Source organism: Lynx canadensis, chromosome C1, assembly GCF_007474595.2.
Source record: "Lynx canadensis isolate LIC74 chromosome C1, mLynCan4.pri.v2, whole genome shotgun sequence".
In the NCBI taxonomy this organism is placed as follows: domain Eukaryota; kingdom Metazoa; phylum Chordata; class Mammalia; order Carnivora; family Felidae; genus Lynx; species Lynx canadensis.
This window is the reverse complement of record NC_044310.1, coordinates 53,498,641-53,524,426: the sequence shown is the minus strand read 5'-3', so window position 1 is coordinate 53,524,426 and position 25,786 is coordinate 53,498,641. Positions and strand designations below refer to the sequence as shown.

Sequence of the window (25,786 nt, the reverse complement as noted above, 5' to 3'; positions counted from 1 at the left end):
AAGAGAGTAAAAAGTTCTAACATAAAAGTAATTAGAGTCCCAAAATGGGAGAAGAGAACAAAGCAGAAACAATATTTGAAAAGATAGTGGCAGAGAATCATGAGAATTACAAAAAACATCAAGCACATAGATTCAAGAAGGGCTGAAGGCCCCAAGCAGGATAAACAGAAGGAAAATCATACCTAGGACAACTGCTGAAAACCAAATATATGAAGAAAAGTCTTTAAAAATTGACAAGGAAAAATGATGCAACATCAACAGCAACAATAAAACTAGTATCCAGGGCTCCCTGGGTGGCTCAGTTGGTTAAGCGTCCAAATCCTGATTTCAGCTCAGGTCATGATCTTGCAGTTTCATGAGTTCGAGACCCGCATGGAGCTCTGCTCAATGACCATGTAGAACCTGTTTGGGATTCTCCCTCTCCCTCTCTCTCTGCCCTTCCCCCACTTGTGAGTGTGCTCTCTCTCGCTCTCAAAATAAATAAACTTAAAAAAAAAAAAAAAAGCTAATTTTCCAAGAAAGAAAGCCAGCAACAATGGAATAGCATCTTTAAAAAATTTTTCTTTAACGTTTTTTTTTCATTTTTGAGAGACACAGAGAGACAGAGTTTGAATGGGGGAAGGGCAGAAAGACAGGCAGACAGAATCTGAAGCAGGCTCCAAGCTCCAAGCTGTCAGCCAGATGTGGGGCTCGAACTCACAAACTGCGAGGTCATGACCTGAAGTTGGACACTTAACAGACTGAGCCACCCAGGCGCCCTGGAATGGAATCTTTAAAGTGCTGGGGATGAGGGGGAGGATCTTTTTCCCCAGAATCCTATACATCCATTGAAATTATCTTCAAAAGTAAAGGCAAAACTAATCATTTCCAGACCAAAAAACTAAGAATATTCTTTTATACCAGATATGCATTACAAGGAATACTAAAAGAAATGTTTTTTGTTTGTTTGTTTGTTTGTTTGTTATGCAGAGGAAAAAGATACCAGAGGGAAAATACTGCACTAATGAAAAGCAATGGCAAGGGTAAATATGTGAGTAAATCTCAATGGAGAGTGACTAAAAAACAATATGTCTCATGGAGGATTGAATATATATATGTATATATGTATGTATATAAAAATATATATAATAAATATACATACATAAATATATATAATTAAAATTAATTATAATAAAGACACAAGAGGGGAGGGGGTATTGAGAAGGGAAGACAAGGTAAATAGAGTTAAAGTATCCTCAGAGCCCACCTTTGTCTGGAATGTGATTAAGTAAAAGTAGGATTGGACTAATCACATATACACAAAAAGTAAAATAGAAATAAACGGGTAACATGCTAGCAGAGGGGAAAAAGAGAAAGTTAAAATAAGGCTTAATCAATCCAAAAGAAAGCAAAAGGAAAAAAAATGGTAAGTAAAACAGATAGGACACAAATAGAAACAAATAGGAACATGGTAGCCATATAAACCTTAATATATCAATAATTACATTAGATGCTTTAAATAATTGAACTAAACTGTCAGACTGGAGTTTCAAAAATTCATTTATACGCTGCTTACAAAAGATGTAGATTAAACATAAATGCAAATAAATTGAGGTGTAAAGATGAAAAAAGATCTACAAGGTTGCCTGGGTGGCTCAGTTGGTTAAGCATTTGACTCTTGATTTCGGCTCAGGTCATGATACAGGGACATGGGATCAAGCCCCACATTGGGCTCCACGCTGAGCATGGAGTCTGCTTAAGATTCTCTCTCTCTCCCTCTCTCTCTGTCCCTCCCCTGTGTATGCATGTGTGCACATGTGCACACGCTCTTTCTCTCAAAAGAAAGAAAAAAAAGAAAACAAAAAACATATACCATATTGTATATATAGCCCAAAAAAACTGGATGGCTCCATTAATATTAGAAAGATAGACTTTAACATAGGAAGCATTACTAGATATGAGAGACATTTCACAATAAATATACAATTCTAAATGTATATGGTACACACTTAAAATCACAGCCTCAAAGTTAAATAAAGCAAAAGTTAGCAAATATAAAAAGACAAACAGGCAAATCCAAAGTCATAATGGGACAGTTTAATCTCTCTCAACAAACAGAATGAGAAAAAAAAAGGATACATAAGATCTGTGCTATAAGATTTTAAAAATTGAGACAATTGACATATACAGAACATGGAACCAAATAACCTCAATGTGCACATTTTTTTAAAGTAGACATGTAACATACATATATAAAGTTGACAATATACAGGGCCCAAAGCAAGTTGCAACAGATTTCAAAGAACTAACATCATCCAAAGTATGTTCTCTGACCACAGGTAAAGTAAGGTAGAAACAAATAGCAAAGAAAAAAAAAAAACAAAAACAAAAAACAAAAAAACTAGAAACTCCACAAGTGCTTGGTAATTAAGAAGTACATTTCTAGGTGGGTGGGGGATGCATGAAATAGGTGATGGGGATTAAGGAAGGCACTTCTGATGAGCACTGGGTGATGTATAGAATTGTTGAATCACTATATTGTACACCTGAAACCAACATAGCGCTGTATGTTAACTAACTGGAATTAAGATAAATAAATGATTTTTTTAAAAAAGAAGTACATTTCTACATGACCCTGTGTGTCAAAAAAAAAAAAAAACCACAATGGAAATTAGAAAATATTTTAAACTTAAACAATATAAATTTAAATAATACAAAAATTATAAAATATTTTAAACTAAATGACAATAAAAACATGATATAACAAAACTAACAGCATGCAGCTAAAGCTATTTAGAGAAAAACCAAAACACTTAAATGAAAATATTTTTTAGAAGAAAACTGATAATCAGAGATGTAAACCTCTATCTTAAGAAACTGGAAAAAATTTCAGAAAATTGGAATCAAAGAGTGTAAAAGTAAATAATAATGATACAAGTAAGAAATGAGATAGAAAACAAATTTATAATATAAAAGAACAACCAAATTAAAAATACTAGCTTTTTGCCAAGATAAATAAAATTCACAAAACCTTGGCCATATGCATCAAAAAAATGAGAATTACAAGTATAAAGAACAGAGAGATGGGAATGCAAGCTGGTTAAGCCACTCTGGAAAACAGTACAGATGTTCCTCAAAAAACTAAAAATAGAACTACCCTACGACCCAGCAATTGCACTACTAGGCATTTATCCAAGGGATACAGGTGTGCTGTTTCGAAGGGACACATGCACCCCCATGTTTATAGCAGCACTATCGACAATAGCCTAAGTATGGAAAGAGCCCAAATGTCCATCAATGATGAATGGATAAAGAAGATGTGGTGTGTATATATATATATATATATATACACACACACACACACACACACACACACACACACACACATACATACACAATGGAGTATTACTCGGCATTCAAAAAGAATGAGATCTTGCCATTTGCAACTACGTGGATGGAACTGGAGGGTATTATGCTAAGAAATTAGTCAGAGAAAGACAAAAATCATATGACTTCACTCATATGAGGACTTTAAGAGACAAAACAGATGAACATAAGGGAAGGGAAACAAAAAGAATATAAAAACAGGGAGGGGGACAAAACAGAAGAGACTCATAAATATGGAGAACAAACTGAGGGTTACAGGAGGGGTTGTGAGAGGGGGGATGGGATAAATGGGTAAGGGACACTAAGGAATCTAGTTCTGAAATCATTGTTCCACTATATGCTGACTAATTTGGATGTAAATTTAAAAAAATAAAAAATAAAAATAAATAAAAAAGAACAGAGAGAAATACTGACATCAACAAAAAAATAGGAATAAACCACATAACCTACAAATATTAAGATCTTAAGAGGATATAAAGAAAGACTTTTACCAATAAATTTGAAAATTCAGATAAAATGGACAAATTCCTAGAAAAACACAACTTACACAAAAAAGAAATAGAAAATCTGAATAAATATATATCTATTAAAATAAATGAATCCATATTTTAAAATCTTCCTACAACAAAATTTCCAGGCCCATATGGTTTCACCAGTAAATTCTTCCAGACATGTAAATAATAATACCATCTTACAAAACCGTTCCAGATAACAGAATAAAGAGGAAACATCTCCTAATTTGTTTTATAAGGTCAGCAAAATCTTGATGTCCAAACCTGGCAAGGGGCCACAACAATAGAAAACTGCAGATTAATCTCTCTTGTGAACAAAAATATTCCTCAATAAAATATTAGCAAGTCAAATCCAGCAATATGAACAAAGGATAACATATCACAACTAAGCTGAGCAAAGTTAATTTAATACTCAAAAAAGAAATCAACGTAGGGGCACCTGGGTGGCTCAGTCCATTGAGCGTTAACTCTTGATTTTGGCTCAGGTCATGATCTCGAGGTTTGTGAGATAGAGCCCCAAGTCAGGCTCTGTGCTGATATCCTAGAGCCTGCTTGGGATTCTCTCTCTCCCTCTTTCTCTCTGCCCCTACCCCATTCATGCTCTCTCTCTCTCTCTCTCTTCCTCTCTCTTTCTCTCTCTCTCTCTCAAAATAAATAAAAAACAGGTAATTCATACTAACAAATTAAAATAGTACAATCATATGATATCACAACACAAAAAACTTTCGATAAAATTCATGATAAAAATTTAGCATACTAAGAATAGAAGATAACTTTCCTAATCTGAATTTTAAAAATGCCCAAGTGGGACACCTGGGTGGCTCAGTCAGTTAAGCATCTGCCTTTGGCTCAAGTCACGATCTCACAGTTAGTGAGTTCGAGCCCCGCATTGGGCTCTGTGCTGACAGCTCAGAGCCTGGAGCCTGCTTTGGAATCTGTGTCTCCCTCTCTCTCTGCCACCATCCCCCCTCAAAAATAAACAAACAGAAAAAAAAAGTTCCTAGGTAAATCCTGCATCAAATATTGTATTTAAGTAATGGTCAAATATTGATAGCTTTTCCTCTGAGATGAGGAACAAAATAAGGATAATCACCATCACCACTTCTATTCAATATAGTGAGAGAGACCCTAGCTAGTGCAATAATGCAAGTGATGAAAAGTCTAAGCATTGGAAAGGAAGATATAAAATTGTCATTATTCACAGAAATATAACTGCCTGTAAAAATCTAAAAACTATTAAAATTAATATGTGAATTAGGCAAGGCCACTGAAATAAGGTCAACAAATAAAAATCAGCTATATTTCTTAACAACAAGCAATAGAGAATAAAATTTTAAAATACCAGTTACAGTAGCATAAATAAAAGCAATTACCAGTGACATCATTTCTAAGAAGACTTATCACATCTATATCCCAGTATTTCTGCCATAAAGAGGGAAGTTTATGCTCAGCTCAATCCCATTGTGGTAGATTGTTCTAATTTTTTTAAGGAACCAGAAATATAGAATTGAATATATAATCTTCAAAAGTTGTAATGTTGGCTCAAATTCTTTAAAATCATTGAGGTCAAAATAAAGTCATTTTATATAGCCTGAATAACACAAATATATGTAGATATAAAAATATTTTGTATTTCCCTGTGTAGTATCTCAAAATGAAACTGAAATTAAACAAAATTAAACAAAAATATATATAATACACAAAATTAAAAATATATATAATACGCCAACTATAATGTAAGAGAAGTAAAAGAAACGTTATTTATAATAAAACAGGGGCGCCTGGGTGGCTCAGTCGGTTAAGCGTCCAACTCTTAGTTTCAGCTCTGGTCATGTGAGCCCCACATCGGACTCCGTGCTGACAGTGCGGAGCCTGCTTGGGAGTCTCTCTCTGTCTCTCTCTGTCTGTCCCTTGCTCTCTGCCCCTCTGCCCCTCCCCCACTTGTGCACTCTCTCAAAAATAAATAAACTCAAAAAAAACCCCAAATGGGGGCACCTGGGTGGCTCGGTCGGTTAAGCATCTGACTTCGGCTCAGGTCATGATCTCACGGTCCGTGAGTTCGAGCCCCGCGTCGGGCTCTGTGCTGACAGCTCAGAGCCTGGAGCCTGTTTCAGATTCTGTGTCTCCCTCTCTCTCTGCCCCTCCCCTGTTCATGCTCTGTCTCTCTCTGTCTCAAAAATAAATAAAAGTTAAAAAAAAATTAAAAAAAAAAACTCAAATGGATTTCAATATGCAAATGCTCAAGCAGTACTATATTAGAATATATAATAACGTAGTCACACACATGTACTTCTATGTAGACTGAACGAGACAGGTGCGTTCTACTGGTTTCTCAAATACAAGCAGCATTGCTTTGGGTAAGTAGTTTTTCTGAACAAAATTAAGCATAATCTCTCCTCAATTTACACAGCATTTGTAATCCTGGAAATTTCAGTGTATATATATTTCAGAGTAAAACCAGTGCATGTTCTAGGCTTAGAAAAGTATAGAGGGTTTTCACTTACCTGTTCAGCAAAACATTCGAAAGTCGCACAGGACACAAGATAATTGGTCACTGAATGCAACAGTCCGGAACATTGCAGGACATCTACCACATTTCTGGTTTCTTCCCAATGAATGCTTCTAGAGCCCCTATTTACTTCCAGTGTGTCCCCCAGAAAGCAGTACTGTGCCCACTTGAAAACCACTGGTAGAGACCAGCCTTAAAACCCAGTTTTATCACATGCTAGCCCTGAAAACTAAGAAACCAGTCAACCATTTACAGATCATCCCAGCCAACATATCATTTCTCCAACCTACCCAAGTCACAAGCAGCAATGACAAAAATCCCTGAAGGAATTTGAGTTTCCTCTAAAAGTATCAACACAGTCATAGTGGTTAAGAAAAGTCACAACATTTTTTGATTTCCTTACACTTACTGTGTTTGGATTATGGACTGACAGGATGTACACCACAGTCTTCTTAATATTTAGCACCCAGAAGTCTAGGTCTGTCCATATTCAAACACTCAATCAGATTTTATAATAACTTTCACTGAAAAATCAGATTCTTTCAAGAACTGCCCGCATAGACAATGCTCTAGACAATGCTCTACACCTGGTTTTACCACATTAAAATGTTATATATAACTTCATTTGCTCCAAAAATGTCATGCTTGTTATTCTGAGATAAAATATGGAAAAATAACAAAGTTTAAAAGAACTTTTTGCCCTAAACTCTTGGAGAAAAAAAAATTTTCCCAACCAAATTTTCAAACTCTCCCCTCCTATTCCTTCATATCACTACTTTTAAAACCTTGTTGCATAAAATACTCAGAGAACTGACTAAAAATAAAAGGGAAATTTCAAGCTGACTTGGAACGCCTATTTTCCAAATAAACACAATCCAGAAAATTAGTCAAAAGCCATCGTTTTTCACGGCTCTCCTATGCCTTTTTATAGTAAGTTAACTCTAATAATAGACGACGTTGAAAATTTTAGTAGTAAGTATGCAATTTCACCATGTGACTTATGCTCAAGCCCTTGACTACCACGTGTATGATCTGGGAGGTGAAATTATCTGGGTTTGAATCCTAAGTCTGCTACTTACTATGTGTCCCTCTACAAAATTCTGAATCCATTTCTTTACATGTACAATACCCCCTGCCTTACAGCGTTGTGACAATAAAGCACCTCACAGAGAGCTTTTCACATACTAGTTGTTCATCAAATAGCAGCTATGGTTATTATTATTAATTAACTGTCAAGTTTGCCAATATCTACTTATTAATGCATTCAACTATTTTCTTCTTAGGTGCCTCGTACATAATATTTTCTTTTGGCTTACAAACCATTTTGAGATATGCAGGGCAAATGTTATACAATACCTTTTGTATTTAAAAGCCTCACTGAACCGTCTTAAGACAAGATGTCCCAAAAGGAGAAGAAAGAAAGGCATTTGTTAAATCCCAACTCCGCATTTACTGAACATTAGTCATGTGAGGATAGCTTATAAAAATTCAGTTTCTGCCTACCAATACCTGGATAATTTATTTTCCCCTGACAATCTCTTCAGATTTTATCGGATTCTTTGTTTTCAGTCTTCCGAAACAATTCACAACGTTGTAATAGTTTTTCTGTGGTATTTTCAGCATAAACACTAATTTTTAGATATTTACGTTTCATATTCAGGTCACCAACTGGTACTCTGGAACCTAGAAATAGCTCTCATGGTCTGGTTACCATGGTCACACCTTTTCCTCACGACCCGGCACAGATGCCACGCACACACACACGCACGCACACGCACACGCGCGCATGCGCATGGCCACCTCACACTGTATACTCAGCTGGTCTCTGTCAACACACACCTATTTCCCGGCCCTGGAAAGAGTCTACGATCATTAATAAATTGGCTTGGAAGGGTCTTGGGAGACCTTAAAAAAACAATCATTCTGAACCTGTTGGGGATCTTAGAACTTTCTGAAAATCTGAGGAAAACTCTTGACGTTCTCCTCAAACATAAACAAAATGGACATGCATATAGAAGACTGCATTTCACAGACTCCCGGAAAACCACGTTAATACGCTGTGCTGTATTTCAGCGTTTCTCAAACTCTCGGCTGGGATTCACAGTAAGAAACAGACCCGATATCAAGGCAGCCCATACCTACATACATAAACAAGCACAGAATCTAAAACAAGTTTCAGAAAACAGTGTTTACCCTCACTGGGTGCAGTGGTGTCTGATACCTTCTGTGCTACGTCATCTTTCTAAAATGCTGCTGGAGACTCACTAGATTCTTTTCTTACCACCCACAATCGTAAGAGCAATGATCCAGTCTAACATTTCTTCATTTTAGAAATAAGGAAACTAAGATCCAAAGAAACAAAGGGTCTTGTCCTTGGTCACATTTAATAAGTTAGGTGGTACAAGCCCGAACCTAACTATCCTCAAAGCTCTTTCCAAAACAAAGGGAAACAAAAATTCTAAATACCACCTCCCCTCAAAAAGCAGCGAGAGACGTGAACCTTAAAACACATTGACACGCTGAGAAACTGTTAAAATTCCAAACCGTGCTGAATATTAGCCTCATCCTGAGCGTCCAATTGAGGCAGTCTTAACTTTTCTAAAACATGAGCATGGCCTAGCATGACATGGCATATAAGCAATTTTTTTTTTCTTTCCAAAAACCCTTTCTCTGGCCACTGACTGAAATCAACACAGGGGAAGCCAACACTCTCAAGTTCATTTGAAATACTTTAATTACATAGGCACAGGTTTTATTTGTTCACCAGAGGCTGGCTTAGGAAACGGCAGTGGAGAGGCCCTGTTTCCACTGGCCAGGCCCATGCTTACATAGCTCTTTTCCCTCACCTATGGCTGCTTAATTAAAATTTGAACATCAAAACCACACAGATCAATACATGGATGTGAATGATCCAGAGCCTATTAGATGTTGATAACTACCAACATCAGCTACCCCTGGCTCTTTTAAAGCTTCACTACAGAAAGTAGCATTGCTTGGAGACTTCATTACAGTTTAGTGGATTAAAATGCCAGTCTCCTCACTGGCCTCAGGCTGTTTATGGCTTTTTTTTTTTTTTTCCTTTTCATTTTTTGGTGTGTAATAAACATCACTGGCCACCACACGGTAAGAATCTTGTAACAAGCCAGAGAGCAGCTGGGAACTGGTCTGGGGAAGCCCAAGCCGGGCGGCCCTGCGTACAGGAAGGAAAAGGCTGGGGGCATGTGTCGTCTCCCCCGTCACCCAAACAACTTCGCGTGGGAGAGAGACCCAGTGGAAGCAAGTAACCTCCCCGGGGCGCGGCATGCCAGACTCCTCCTGCGCACCCCAGCCCGGGTGCCCAAGGGCAAAATGCTGGGGCCTCCTTAACTCAGAGCGCACAGGGAAAACAGGGTAGGGTGCTAACTGCTGCGCAGTGGCTCCGGTGCGAGCAAACCGACAGCCCGCGGGGGGGGGGGGGGGCAAAGGGAGGCCGGCAAACCCTAAAATTAGCGCTCGGGAAGCAGGGGTTGGGTACGGTGGCGCGGAGATGGCGTCCTCTGCTGCGGCGGCTTCCCAGGAGCTTTCCTGGAAGGGAGGCGGGGGAAGGGGGGTGTGCTTCCCCAGGAGCCTGGCCCCTCTGCGCCTTCCACCGGCACCCGGACAAGGAACAGGAGCAACGCAGCATGAAGGAAGGGCTCCCTCCGGAAACAGGGTCTGGGAACACGTGGAGCCTCCGGAGACCTTGGGGTCTATCGCTCCTCCCCCAACTGCGGCAGAAAATTTAAGGAGCCTCAGAATTTAAAACATCAGAATCCTCCAGAATCCCCGTTGTTGAACTAAAAAATTGGTTGGCTCATTTTAGTGAGCCCTGCCCTTCCCTGAGTTTTCATTTAAATCCTTTTCTCTCTCCCTCCATGGCTCAGACAGAATTAGAGTGAAGGGCTGGAGGGTAGGGGGTAAGGTACCAGGGACGTCTCTAGGCTGGAGGCTGGAGGGGTGGGGGTAGTTTGCATCCGAATATCTCTGCAAGATAAACAGTTCTGAAGGTCAATGATGGCTCTCCGTTGGGTCCTCCCTAAAGGATTGACGTTAAGGAATTATCTGTCAACGTTTTTCTTGTGAACCCAAACTGCAGAAGTCCGAAGTATTTCAGATATTCCAATTGCAATAATGCATCGAAAGCCTACATATTAATTAACTATTGTGAACTCTCCCAAAATAAAATTGTCAAAATCCTGGGAGCTATTATAAGAAAATCTGTGAAATGGAAGTATCTGTAACCCAGCCAGGATTAAATGAAGAATGCAAAAATATTGTTCTATTTGGTAGCACAAATATGGAAAACTGAATGACACAATATTTGGAAACTAAAAGCCAGTCATTAAAAAAAAAAAAGTCATGTTTATTATATAACTAGAATTTTAAACTAACATATACACAGTAATTTGTAGTCAGCCATTAATACAAACTAAATATATCTGTGGAGTGACATCTCATCCCTAGCATCTTTTAGCCTCCCCTCTGCAGTTGACCCCTTACCTTTATTTTCAGAATCTTTCATTCTCTCTTTCCTCCCTCTGCTGCAAATGAGCAGGAAAGTCGGGCTGGTTCTCCAAACCTGACTTTTGATTTGTCATTCACAGAAAGTCAGCGATCTCAGGGGCGAAGTCCCTCAACGGAAGAGCACCCGAGCTCTGATAATTGCATGCAAGTCAGTGTGCGGGGTGATAATTTTGCTTATGCTGGAGCTGAAAGGATGGGGATGAAGGCCGACGTAAACACAAATTCCAAAACATGGCATGGAACTGGATCTGGAGTCTAGGCTTGCCTTTCCTTCTCTAAGGTTAGGGAACCAACTGCTTAGTGCCTCCTCGGCTCTCTAGAGACTTGGTTCCGGTTGAAAGGTGAATGTCTGTGCCATGTGCCATGTGCCCAGCATATTCTCAAACAGAGACCTTAATTTTGGAGGGAATTGAGAGACCTGTGCTTTCTCTTTCATATTCGTTCATTCAACAAATATTTCTTTCACCTCTCTGTGGACCAGGCCTTATGCTAGGTAGTGAGGATACAACAGTGAAGGGGACCAGTCCCTGTCCTCAAGCTGCCCACAGGCTGTTACAGTACAGAGACCTACAGCGTAGTATGGTGACCTGTGTCTGCTGCATGGACACGTATTATTGAACCCAGTTTATCCAGGTGTAAGTTGATTCTTAAAGCTGAGCCAGAAATGGGGATGAGACCATAAAAGCCCTCTCTTAGAGACCAAGGAAGATTCAAGCAAATCTTTCAATCATCCAATTTAATCATTACATAGCTAGGATTCATTCCTTCATTTCTTCGTTCAACAAATGTTTATTTGTGCCAGGTAGAATTCCATCTGTTAGGGATTCAAGAGTACAGAAAACAGACCAAATCCTGCTCATAGCTGTTACATTTTGGTGGGGGTATTCAAACAGACACTAGACAAACAAATATAAATATATAATAAATAAAAATAAATGCCATGAGGAAAAATGAAGTAACACACATGCCATTTTAGACAGGGTGGCTAGAGGAGGTATTTATTTTATGAAACATGGGTCAGTGTCATCATAGTCCCTTTGGAACATCTTCATTCAGACATTGTCCTTTTTTTTTTCTTTAACGTTTATTTCTTTTTGAGAGAGAAAGAGAGGGACAGAGTGTGAGCAGGGGAGGGGCAGAGAGAGAGGTAGACACAGAATCTGAAGCAGGTTCAGACCTGCTTCAGTGGGACCGTGAGATAATGACCTGAGCTGACCTCCTCTGCCGTAGTTGCTCTGTAGGTGATGGGTAGTGGTTATTCCCCACTATAGATCAGTCAGCTGAGCTCCAAAAACATTAACTGACCCAATTCAGGACCTCACTAAGTTGTGAGTAGAGCAATAACAAGAAATACACCTACCTGTTGCTCTCATCCCCAGAAATTGCTGGGTGAAACACAATATTGACGTGGAAAATTTGCTGGAGCAGGAGTCAAGATAAGAGAGTTGAAGACCTGTCTCCACACTATTAACTGAGTGGTGTAGGGTAGGTGACAACCTGTCTGGCACCAGTTTCCTCATCTGTAAAGTAGGGCTAATCATATGTGTCCTGTGTGTGTGCAAGGCTTTTCAGAAGATCAAAAGGGAGAACAGATGTGGTACTTGGTACACTAAGTCCTATATAAAAGCAAGGTATAATTAGCAACATACTTGGGCTAAGAGAACTAACTGCTAGTGTTCATCTGGTCATTGTAGCCCAAGAGTCAAATATAGCTGCAGAGTAAAAACCTGTCCTGGCCACTAGGGGTCCTGGAGTTGATTTCTAGCTACCACACTGTAAAGACTCCTTGAAAGTTTGGGGAAATTTTTAGTATTTGGTTTTTGCTCCCATCTTTCCTTGGCAGTGAGTAATACCTTTATGCTCCTCTTTGACAAGTTAAGACCAGAGAGGAAAATCTGCCTTCACTGGAACTCCTTGCTGGTCACCAAATGAACCATGTTGGTGCACTGACCACGTCAAAGAAACAGGCAACTCCATTGTCAAGGACCAAGTCCAGGACAGCCAAAATGTGCCCAGTTAGGAGCACTTTAGGGCCAGAGAGGGAAGACAAGAAGTAGGTGGTGAGAGGCCACCATTTGTGCACTCTTTCATTCAATAAATAGTCATTGTGCCAGGCACTGCCCTGAACACTGGGAATGAATGACACAGCTGCTGAGCAAAGCATTCTGTCCTCAAGAAGCTTGTGGCTTCAGGGCAAGAGGTTTCTACAAGGTATGCTGATTTAGTGATTAAGCAGAGGAATGCCAACGCCTGCCTGCCTGGGTTTCAATAGAAGGGCAGGGGCCATAATGCAGGAGAGATGGTTCAAACATGGGCTCTGTCATTTACTGGCCCCTAAAGTAAGCCAGGACACTTTCCTACACCTCTCTCTGTCTACATTTCCTGATCTGTAAGATGCAGATAATAATGGAACCTATACACACACACATATATATACACACACATACACACACACACACACACACACATATATACATATATATATGTACATGGCACAGAGCCTGACACATAAAGTGAGGGCTCCATAAATGCCATTAGACTAATATTACTACCTTGTGACCTGGGTCAAATTTACCCCTCTGCGCCTGATGCAGAAAATAATAACTAGCTTGTAGGGCTACTGTGAGAGTTACACATCAGAAAGGATATAAAGGCCTTGGCATAAAGGCCTTTGTTCCCTCCAGGGGGTGAGCTTTAATCAAGTAGGCTTCCCAGGAAAAAACACAAGGAAGTGAGAAAAGGGCTGCCATTTATATTAAAAAGGAAGCAATGTTTTCCAAGAGTGTGGTCATTTCTAGGGTACCTAACATTTTACCCAATATTGAATTTTGAAAAGTTTCAGGGACACCTGGGTGCCTCAGTCAGGCGTCTGACTTGGGCTCAGGTCATGATCTCACGGTTTGTGGGTTCAAGCCCTGCATCCAGCTCTGTGCTGACAGCTGGGAGCCTGGAGCCTGCTTCAGATTCTGTGTCTCCCTCTCTCTCTGCCCCTCTCTCACTCACACTCTGTCTCTCTCTGTCTCAAAAATAAATAAACATTGAAAAAAATTTTTTAAAGTTTCAAACATACAAAAAAGTTGGAAGCATTGCATGATGCATTTTGTTCTATTTGTTTTATCACGTATCTGTTCATCTCTCTATCCATCCTTAATTGAATTAAAAGAAAATTAAGTGGAAAGAGGTTCAAAGTCCTTTTCAAAGGCTCTTTTTGAGCCTTTATTTTCCCCTCCTGCTACAATATTTATAGAAGCCTTAGACCTCTGATTCTGGGGCCAGTCCAAGCAGGGTCAGGCGAATTCTCAGAAGCCTTGTCCTACCCCACAGTAAACCCCAAGGTCCCACCCAGACAAGAATGGGCTCAAGCCTTGGAGCTTTCCAAAATAAAGCAATGTCTCTGACAGACCCCACACTTTAAATAAGCTGGTACCAAGGAGCACTGTAAACAACCATTAATGGAAACGATCCCCTATCTCAATAACTGGATTTAGCGAAAGCTCAGACAGGCTCCACTGGCCACCAAGTCCTTTCACAGCTCTGCACAGGCCTTGTCTTGGTTGATGCCACTTCTGAGTCACCAGACCAGTGACTCATGCCCAGTAAGGGAGGCCATCTTGAGAGCAAGACCAAATGGAATTTTCAAGAACAATGAGTGAAACCCTGAACTGAACAAGAATAAGGCTTTTTATTGTCCCTTTCAAACAAAAGCGAAAGAGAAAATGTGGCTGTTAATATTGTGGGTTCAACTTCCTAGCTGTAAATTTTACTCTGACGAAAAACTGAGCAAAAAAGATCTTTTACGTTCTCTTGGAAATTTGAGAGCAAAAGAGACTTGAAGCTTATGTTCCAAATTAGGCAGACCTAATGACCTTTCAATGACTTGCCCCGACCCTCTTCTAGCTTAGTCATCCATTCCCAAAACATGCTGAGGTGGTGATGGCAGGCACTGCCACATTCAATCTTCCTCCATCCAGCCAAGCCCCTGTATGGTTTGCTCAGAGCATCTGTCTGGCCATAAAGGAGGTGAAACAGAGAGAGAAAAATTGCTGACTGGGGGTGGAGGAAGGTTTGTGATGAGGGCCACCACAGAGGAGGGCAGCATGACTGTAAGAAAAGCTAGGTAGGCTCGCATGAAGCCAAGCTACAAGACAACGAAGAAGGAATTGCTACTTGGAACACCAGCTCTGTCCCAGGCACTCTTCTTAACATCATCTTCATACATTTATTGGGAATTTATTTGCCAAGCATTGTGTTTAAAGCAAAGACTTTCACAGAACACTGCCTGGCTTTGCATCCCAGTGCATAACTTTGGAAACGTTACTTAACCTCTCTGTGCTTCCATTTTCTCATCCGTAAAACAGAGGTGGTAAAACAAGGTTACCATCAAAATTAAATAACATAAAAATATGCACAGGTTTTGAACAGTGGCTGGCACACAGCAAGCAGTGCAGTTGTGTTAACACTTGCCATTCCATCTTTTTTAGAGGAGAAAAAAGTGAGGCAGAAATGAAAAGTGACTTGCCAAAGGATACATAACTAAAAAGAAGTGCAGCTAGGATACTTTTTTCTCAAAACAACATTGTGAGGGAGGTGATACCATCTTCCTTTTATGGATGAGAGTTTGCAAGCCCAAGAGAGGCCCAGTAACTTGCTCATGCTGGAAGTTACTCATGGCAAATGGGAGAGTTAACATTTAGAACCCACATTTGCTGACTTTAAAGCCTTTGCAGATCCCACTGGGCCAGAGTTTCTCAAACTTTAGCATACATCAAAATTACTGCAAGCCTTGTTAAAACAGATCTCTAGGGGCACCTGGGTGGCTCAGTTGGTTAAGCGTCCCACTTCAGCTCAGGTCATGATCTCACAGCTTGTGAGTTCAAGCCCCTGGTCAGGCTCTGTGCTCACAGCTCAGAGCCTGGAGCCTGCTTCAGATTTTGTGTTTCTGTCTCTCTCCAACCCACCTCCTGCTTTCACTCTGTCTCTCAAAAATGAATAAACTTAAAAAAAAACAACTTTAAAACATATTGCTAGACCCTACTTCTGGTTTCTCATTTGGTAGCTCTGAGGTGGGAGCCAACAATTTGCATTTTTAACAAGTTCCAGGAGATGTTGATGCTGCTACTCTGGAGACCACGCTTGGATAACCACTGTTCAACAATCATGCACCTGTATGCAGAACAGATGCTAGGGGGGGAAAGAGAGCCTAAAGATCACAGGTCAGTGAGTCTTTTCCAGTCTGTCACAGTGTTGATTACTTCACAGAGCCTAGCAAATATCCTCATATTTACATAGACCTTTCATATTTATGATCCCATTTGATCTTTCCAATATCCCTAGGTAGTAATCATTATCTCCACTCAATGTGACTTTTTTAGGGGCATATGGCTAGAAAATGGCAGTGAGGAATTTAACTGAAGATCACCTGTCCTCCTCTCCAAGTAACTTGTCCTGGAAAGCACATATGCTGACAGAGACTGGCTATAGTTCCAATCTCTGTCTTTCCTGGGGAAGACTACAGCTCAGGAAAGGGCTCTTTGCCCCACCAAGGCTTGGGGGGGAGGTAATTTCTGGTGGGAGAAACTCAGAGCCAGTTTTCTTCCATTATTTCAAGGTCTACTTCTTAAAAAATACTTTCACCAACTATTCACTTCCTTCTCTGTAACCTAAAAGTTTTGATATTTGCCTAAAATGTAGTTCTTTTAGAAAGGCTGGAAGCATTTGGAGGGTTAATTTCCATTGGAAACAGCTTCTTCATATTCCCATTAGGAAAAGCTTGAATTCTTAGGTATATTTTTTAAAGTTGTTTGGACATATAAGCCAACAAATGATCAATATCCAGAGTATTTACTTATTTTTTTAATGTTTATTTATTTATTTTGAGAGAGTGTGTGGGGAGTGGGGAGGAGAGAAAGAGGGAGAATCCCAAGCAGGTTCTGTACTATCAGCACAGAGCCTGACCTGGGGCTCGAACTCACAAACCATAAGATTGTGATCTGAGCTGAAACCAAGAGTCAGATGCCTAACCAACTGAGCCACCCAGGTACACCAGTATCCAGAGTATTTAAAGAACTGTAAGTGAATAAGAAAAAGACAAACCATCAAGTTAAAAAAAAAAAAAATGGGAGGGGCACCTGGGTGGCTCAGTCCGTTAAGCATCCGACTTCAGCTCAGGTCATGATCTCAAAGTCTATGAGTTCGAGCCCTGCGTTGGGCTCTGTGCTGACAGCTCAAAGCCTGGAGCCTGCTTCAGATTCTGTGTCTCCCTCTCTTTGCCCCTTCCCTGCTCGTGCTTGGTGTGTGTCTCTCTCTCAAAAATAAATAAACATTAAAAAAAAAACTTTTTAATAAAAAAAATGGGAAAAGAGATGAATAGGCCTTATTCACACATAGCCAATATTCATGTGAAAAGATCTTGACTTCATTATTTGTCAAGGAAATTTAATATAAAACAACAGTGCAGTACCATTTCACATTCATGAAATGGGCAAGCATTAAAAAGTCTGACAGGATGTAAGGAATCAAGAATCGTACACACTCCTGGTAGGAACGAGATTAGCACATGTATGGAGATCAGCTATCTTTCCAAATTAAAAAAGCATATACTTCTAACCCAGTAATTGTCCTTCTAGGTATTTATCCTACTTACAGTCACAAATGATCATATGGTAAATTTCAGGTGCATTCTCTTTGGATATACCTCCATATCCGAAAGGATCTTTTCATTAAAAACACAATTTATTGAATATCTGCTGCATTCAGGACACAGTGTTAGGCTGAAAAGATGCCAAGAGTCCCCCAAAGCTAAACTACTTCTCACTTGCAACCCTGGTGGAATAAAAACAGGGTGGTGTGGAAGACTTCCTGGTTAGTACAGAAGGAACAGCTGCCCCTAACGAGCTTCCTGCCATGTTTTATTCCCACAGGTTACTGAGCTCTCCAGCCTCGTGACTAACCATCGTTGGGATGTGATTGTATGGTAGACTCTCTGAACTAATGTTAATAAAAATAATAACTACCATCTTGTGAGCTGTGTCCCAGGCACTTTATATACATTAACTCATTTGATCATCACCGTAACTTATGACATAGGAATTACCATCTCTCTTTTGTTTATGTTTATATCATCTCTATTTTATTTACATATGTGATACATGACTGAGTTTTGGAAAGATTTAGCACCTTGCCCAAGATCATACGGCTTATCACTGTGCCACTTACTGATGGCAGATTCAAATCAGAGTCTGGCACCAAAGTATATGATTCTAGATGCCCAAATTGGTGGCTATCAATTATGAAATGATGCCCCATCATTATGAGAAATTCAGACCACCTTTAAAAAAGATATCAAATAAAATTGGGATATGGATTTCTTTCATTGTAAGATATTTATTGATTTTACTTCTCTGCATTTTCGTGGAGGGAGATGTGGCAGAAAGAATGTATGGGCAGTCAGGCCTGACTCTGCCACTCACCAGCCATATGGCCTCCCGCAAGTCACTGTCTCTTGGTTCACCCTCTCATCTATAAAATGGGGGAAATAAACACCATCTGCCCTCCCTCCTTCCAGGGTGCTGTCAAAATGAAACAAGATCTTATAGTTGACCTATTCTATAAGCTGTAAAGTACATAACGTAAGACATTACAATGGTTGTAAAGGAGAGGGGGAAATAGAGAAATATAGTGATTGACCAAGATCTTACTTAAGAAACAAGAGGTATGGCATGGCAATGAGCCCTAAGAAGCCATGGGTGAACTCTAGGACAGAAACAGAGAAGAGAGAACAGGACAGCTATGTACACAGTATAGACCTGGCTTTAAAAACCATAGAACTAGAGTGGCGCCTGGGTGGCTCAGTCGGTTGAGCACCGACTTGGGCTCAGGTCATGATCTCACAGTTGGGTTAGTGAGCTTGAGCCCTGCAGGGATTCTCTGCTGTCAGTGTGGAACCCACCTGGGATCTTCTGTCCCGCTCTCTCTCTGCCCCTCCCCTGCTGGTGCTCTCCATCTCAGAAAAATAAACATTAAAAAAAACACTATAGAACTAGAAAACTTATTCTAATCCATTTTACTACAGTGGGAATGTCCATTTAGTCCTCTTTCATAAACGTTCACACAACACCTGGAATTACACTCTGCATATAATTATCACTCAAGGAATACTTGTTGCAATGACCCTCCTCTTTGACTCCTCAGGCAAACTAAAGAAAAGGGGCGGTCAGCCTTCAAGCCTATGAAGTTTCAACAACAGTTCAATGGCAGTGGGGAAGGAATTTAATTGTGCATTGACTAAAAGTAATAACCCATTCTTTGAAAGCCAGCAAGATGGCCATACCAAGCCAGTGTTGCTCTAATGACCGACAATAGAAAAGCTTGTTTTCTAATGCAATAAATAAATATTTAAAAGACAATTCTTGCTCCTCATCCAATTTAGTTTTAGAATGTTTACTGTGTGCCAGCACTTTACAATGATTAACACATTCAGCTCATCAATTCATTTAATCTTCAAAACAATCCTGCAGTGGAGGTGGGTGGGGTGACCACTGTATCTATGACAGGGCCCTGGTGCAATGTAGTTTCTGCCCTGGGTCAGGTCGGCCATTTTAGAAATCAAGACATGTCAGTCTCTCAGAAAAAGAATCCTCAGATGATGGAAACAGAAAGAACAAGACAGAACCTACCCCACCCCCACCTCCCCCCACACACACTCACACACACACACACACACACACACACACACACACACACTCACACACATACTAGCAAACAGGTATCTAGAAGGTACCAAGCCCGGACTTAGCCTGGTAGGGGATATAAAGATGAAGTAGATGAGAGCCTGCCCACGTGGAATCTAAAATACCAGATGAACAGTGACAGATGCCGTAGAGGTGAGGACATACTAAAAGAAGAGGTTACAGGTGGCAGAAACCTGAGGAAGGCCTTCACAGAGAAAATGGCATTTGTGCACCCCTGATGGACAGGCGGGCTGAGAGAATAAGGAATGGATGGCCATTACAAATACGCACAAGGCAGCGAGCTAGCAGATCAGGTCATGTCCCGGCTTAGAACACTTCAGTAGCTTCCCGGCTCACTTTAAAAAGAAAAACCAAGCTCCTCCTCATGTCCTACCCAGACCCTGATCCAGGTCCTGCCTCCCTCACCTTCCCCTTGCTAGGCTCAGGCACACTGGGAATGTTCCCACTTGTATTTCTCTCTGGCAGGAACACTCACCCCAGGCTCCATGCTGGAGTAACTCCTACTCAGTCTTCAGGTCTCCGCTTAAATCATGTTGCCTCAGAGAGGTCTTCCCTGTCCATCCATCGGCCGTGTAAGCCAGGGCGCCTCTGCCTTTTTCCCTCTCCCAGCAGACTGTGGGATTCCTTCCCAGCACACACAGCAATTGGTAATGGGGATGTTAAGCCGTTTTATGTGTGTCATGTCTGTTTCCCCCTCTAGAAGTAGTGCCAAGAGCTGGGCCTTGCCTACCTTGTTCATTCCAGGCCCTGGCACACGGCAAGAGCGCAATAAAAACTGTGGCCACAATGAATGGAGTGCATCGGTGATTGAATAAATGTGAGTTAAGGCCCTCGTGGGGACAGGGTGGAATGCGTTTGGGAAGTAGTTTCTTAGGAGTAGAGCTCAGGCGGTAACAGGGAATCACCGCAGACAGGTTGGAAAGGGGGTGGGTCTAGATGGAGAAGACCTTGAAGGTAGCCTTGGGTCCGGATTCATTCCCCCAAAAGGCTACTGCATTGCAGGCACCCGGCCAGGTGTCGGGCGAGACACAAACCTGAGTAAACCGTGTCCCCAAGGCACCCTGAATTCCTTCTGTCCAGGGTCAAACGGACACACAGGGGTTTCTGCGGGAAACAAGCTGCAACCACCCGGCCCAACAACAGATGCCTAAGGGGCCAAGGGGTGGAGGGAGAGAGGGGACAGCGCCAGACCGGCCCCCGCACTTCGGCGAGCAGCCCCGGGAAAGCTGGGGGCGGGGGGTGGTCTTGTCACAGGGGCCGAGGGTCATCCTGGCAGCGCCGCCCCGGTCCTCAGGTCCCAGGGGGCGGAGAGGTGGGCGCGAGCCGCCGCCTACGGCTGCGGGAGGCACCGCGGCCCCCCTGCAGTCGAGGCGCCGGCCGCGCGCGGTAACAGGTCCCCCGGCAGGACCACACTCACCCTGCGCCGCCTTGGGAGCCGAGCGCGTCCTCCACAGCCGCCGGGTCGCCTTCCACGGCCGCAGCGAAGAAAACAGCCTCCGGCTCTTCTTGCCGCCCTTCTCAGTTGCTCCCATCTGTGCGCCCGCGCCCCTCCCCCGCTGCCGCCGCCGCCCAAGGGTGGCCTAGCGCTGCCCCCGCCGCCGCGCTTCTGCAGGTGCCGGGCGGTCGCCGGGGTGGACGCGGCCGCCGGGGGAGGAGCTTGCGGCCGGGGTGGGGATGGGGGGAGGGGGTGGCGCCTTGCGCCCAGCCTGCGGGGTGCTGCGGCCCGACGCGCGGACGCTGCTTCGAGACGCCCCCCAGGGAAGCCCGGAGTGCCCGGCGGCTTTGCAGGTGAACGCTTTAGTTCCCCCGTCCTTCAGTCAAGAGACGTCTATGGAGTGCCAGGTCCCGCGAGGCATCATTGCTTAACACCGGAACCCCCGGGGAGGTGCGCTGATTTTATCCCCAAATTGCAAATGATCAAATTGAAGCTCGCGGAGGTTATAAGTCGTCCGCCCAGAGGTAAATGGTGACGTTTCCCAAGTTCTGAGCTCTAGCTGTATTTTTTCATACCTTCCCGTTGCCTCAGAATGATCCCACAATTGTATTTAAAAAATATGTATTTTTTAAATCTAACAGATGTTCCTACTTTCCTCTTACAACAGCTCATGATTTTTTGAGAACCCATTCTATGTCACTTTAGGCACTTTTACATACATGCTATTAAACCTCACAGCATCCTGTGGGGTGGGAGGCATTTTCCCATTTTACAATTGAGGAACCCAAAATGGCAGAGCAGAGACCCCCTGCCCCACACTACTTTGTCTCTGTCTCTATTTTACTTGTAATTGGAAGTGTCTGGGAGGAAGCTCGAAATCAATATCCCTTAACGCTTGCCTGGCTGCACTAAGAATAACTAATATTTATGGGGTGGTTTTTATGTGCCAGATTTTACATACATTACCTTATTTAACTCTCCCAAAGATACTCAGGGGGAGAGAAATTATTAATATCCACACTTTACAGATAAAACAAACAGCATCAGAGAGGACAGGTTACACATATAAAGCCTTAATAAAAGTTGTATGCCTGTTGAATCATGAAACTGCCATTTTTCAAGGCCCAAATGTCATACACAGCTTTACCAGGTGATCAAAATTAAAATCACCAAAGGAGGCAGATAAAATGTAAATGCCTCCAGATGTGTTACACTAGAGAAAGGCACATCAGCTTTGTAATATTTTGGCCACAAATGCACAACCTGAATCTAATCATAGGGAAATCTAAGGTAAACTCCAAATGAGGACTGTACTTTAAAAGTGGGAACGGTAGGGGCCCCTGGATGGCTCAGTTCATTTGTTCCTTCAGCGTCCGACTTTGGCTCAGGTCATGATCTCAGGGTTCATGAGTTCGAGCCCTGCATCCATTCTCTGCTGTCAGTGCAGAGCCCGCTTCATATCCTCTGCCCCCCCTCTGCCCCTCCCCTATTCACTCTCTCTCAAAAATAAATAAACATTAAAATAAAAAGTGGGAGCGGGGGTGGTACAGTATTCTTCCAACATCTTAAAAGATGAAGAAAGGCTGTGGAGATGTTCTAGGTTAAAAGAGGAGACCTGGCAACAAAAATACCTGGCCCTAGACCACACCAAGTACTGGAGGCTTTTATCATCTGGGCCAACTTTCAAAAAAATCGAAATATTGATAGCAGAGTAGATAAAGTGTTTACCAATGAGAAATTGATTGGAGTTGATAAGTACACTGTGGTTATGTGAGAAAATATCCCTAAATACACATTAAGGTATTTAGGAATAAAGGGTAATGATGGATTCAACTTAAGCTTTAAATGGTTTAGGGGAGGGGCACCTGGGTGGCTCAGTCGGTTGAGCGTCCGACTTCAGCTCAGGTCAGACTTCAGCTCAGGTCACGATCTCGCGGTCCGCGAGTTCGAGCCCCGCGTCGGGCTCTGGGCTGATGGCTCAGAGCCTGGAGCCTGCTTCCGATTCTGTGTCTCCCTCTCTCTCTGCCCCTCCCCCGTTCATGCTGTGTCTCTCTCTGTCTCAAAAATAAATAAACGTTAAAAAAAATTAAAAAAAAATAATAAATGGTTTAGGGGGAAAAGTATCATATATATATATATATATGTAAAGTATATATATATGTAAAGTATCATATATATATATATATATATGTGCGCACACACACATTTGTGTGTGTTTGTAGGGGGGCAAGTAATAAGGAAATGCAGCAAAATGTAAATAATAGGTGAATCTGGATAAAGATACGTGGGTGTATTTTGTAAGTTCCACAGAAAAAGAAAATACAGTGGTAAGAATTACTCTACCTGATATTAAGGCCTACAATAAAACTATAATTATCAAAACAGTGCGGTGTTGTCAGAGGGATAGACACATAAATCAATGAAACAGAATAAAGAACCCAGAAATGGACCCATAGACATAAATATGCCCAAGTGATTTTTGACATTGTGTGAAAGCAACCCAATAGAGGAAAGATAGCTTTTTCTACAAGTGATGCTAGAACAACTGGACATCCATTGGCAAAAAATGAACCTCAAAACTAAACCTCAAATTTCATACAAAAATCAAGTCAAATGAGTTGCAGGCTTAAATGTGATATGTAAAACTATAAAAATTCTGGGAAAACAAAGTAGGATAAAATCTTCTAGTATCTAGAGCTAAGCAAAGAGTTCTTAGACTTGTTACTAAAAGCGTGATCCATAAGAGGAAAAATCAATAAATTGGGCCTTATCAAAATTAAGTACTTTTGGTCTGTGAATGACTTTGTTAAGAGGAAGAGAAGACAGGCTACAGACTGGGCAAAAATACTTGCAAACTACATATCCAACAAAGGACTCGTATTTATAATAAATAAAGAATTCTCAAAACTCAACATTAAAAAAATCTAATTAGAAAATGCACAAAAGACATGAACAGATATGTCACTAAAGAGGATATACAGATGGTAAATAAGCACATGAAAAGATATGCAGCATCATTAACCATTAAGGAAATACAAATTAAAACCATAACGAGATATCACTACACGCCTATTGGAAGGTTCAAAGGAAATATAGTGACAACACCAAATGCTGGCAAGGATGTAAAGGGAGAAACTGGATTAGTCATACGTTGCTGGTAGGAATGTAAAATGGTACAGACACTCTGGAAAAGTTTAGCAGCTTCTTATAAAACTAAACAAACAACTACTGTAAGACCAGCAATTGTACTCTTTGGGTACCCATCTCAGAAATTAAGAAAACTTATGTTCACTCAAAACCCTATACACAAATGTACATACAAGTTCTGTTCGTAATAGCCCCAAACTGGAAACAAGTCAGATGTCCTTAAATGGGTGAATGGTTAAACATGTTGTGGTACCTGCAGACCACAAAATGATACTGAGGAATAAAAAGTAACAAACTGCTGATACAGGCAGCAAACTATATAAATCTCCAGAGAATTTTCTTGACTTAAAAAAACCAATCCCAAAAGCTTGCATACTGTGTGATTCCATTTATAGAACATTCTTGAAATGGAGAAATTATAGAAATAGAGAATATATAGTGGATGCAAGGAATGAGGGAGGTAGTTGTGGCTATAAAAGGGCAGCACAGGGAATTCTGTGGTGATGGAACTGTTACTGTAACCTTGACTGTGTCAGTGTCAACATACTGGTTGTGATTTTAGATTAGAGTTTTGCACAATGTTACCATTATATTAAAAACAAGTGATTGTGGGATCTCTGTTTTAGTTTTTACAACTTCATGTGAACCTATAATCATTTTTAAAATAAAATTTTAATTTTTTAAAAAAGTTACATATCTACAATTTAGTATAGTTTGCTCCAATATCGAAAAAAAGGTTGAGCCAGGATTCAACCTAGATTGCCTTCATGGCTACACTCAACTGAATCATGAGCCCTGGCTCACTGTGGGAAGCCAGGGACCATCTGCTAGGTCTCCAGGAGGACTTCGAAAGGTCACAGGAGCACAGCGACTCAGGTCGGTCAAGAAAGGCTAGATTAACATTTCGTTTGGTGTGAGGCCCTTAGTGGTCTAGATAAATGACACTCAAAAAGTACTAATGTGACAGTCCTATATTATTCTTTTTCTAATCCAGAAGAATAGGAAGATACACAATAAGGAAGGGAAAGTGGAAGAGACCAGGAAGAGCATGGAAACTGCGAGTATCTTCTCTATCAGCAACAAGCTGACTTTTCTTCTGCACCAACCTTCACTCCCCATGGCATCCAGACTAAAGTCTAAAGAAACAGGCCCTGGAAGAAGTGATCTAATTAACAGTGCTACTCAGGAATAGTGGCCACATGCCACCAACTCATAGCCTAGACTAGGATTGCCCTTTGCTCCTGGGTCCTCTTACCTGGCCCTGGGGTTAGGACACCTGGAACCTAGTCTTGATTACCCCAATAATCTGTAAAATATTGGTCCCTTCTCCTAGCTTATACTTCTTTAATCACCACTACCACCCTCGCTCCCTTTAGTGGAGGGGACTTAATCAGATAATCTAAAAATTTCCTTCTGGGATCTGCCACCATCCTTCCCTTTATGTCCTGACTCTCACTCACTGGTTTTGGAATTGTGCCAAGTGACAGGAGCCCCAGTGGGCCTGTCTTAGAGACTCATCTTCTCT

The 25,786-nt window shown here is 41.4% G+C and overlaps 1 protein-coding gene across 1 annotated transcript in view; it reads right to left on the bottom strand.

Annotated features, from left to right (window-relative positions):
- Positions 1-21,221, bottom strand: part of DNAJC6 (DnaJ heat shock protein family (Hsp40) member C6) — a 156,144-nt gene extending 134,923 nt beyond the window's left edge. Inside the window, exon 1 of the mRNA XM_030326220.1 lies at positions 21,097-21,221. Within this exon, the coding sequence (XP_030182080.1) occupies positions 21,097-21,211 (115 nt within the window). The 5' untranslated portion in view covers positions 21,212-21,221. The remainder of the gene's footprint in view (positions 1-21,096) is intronic.
- Between the last annotated feature and the right edge of the window lie 4,565 nt (positions 21,222-25,786).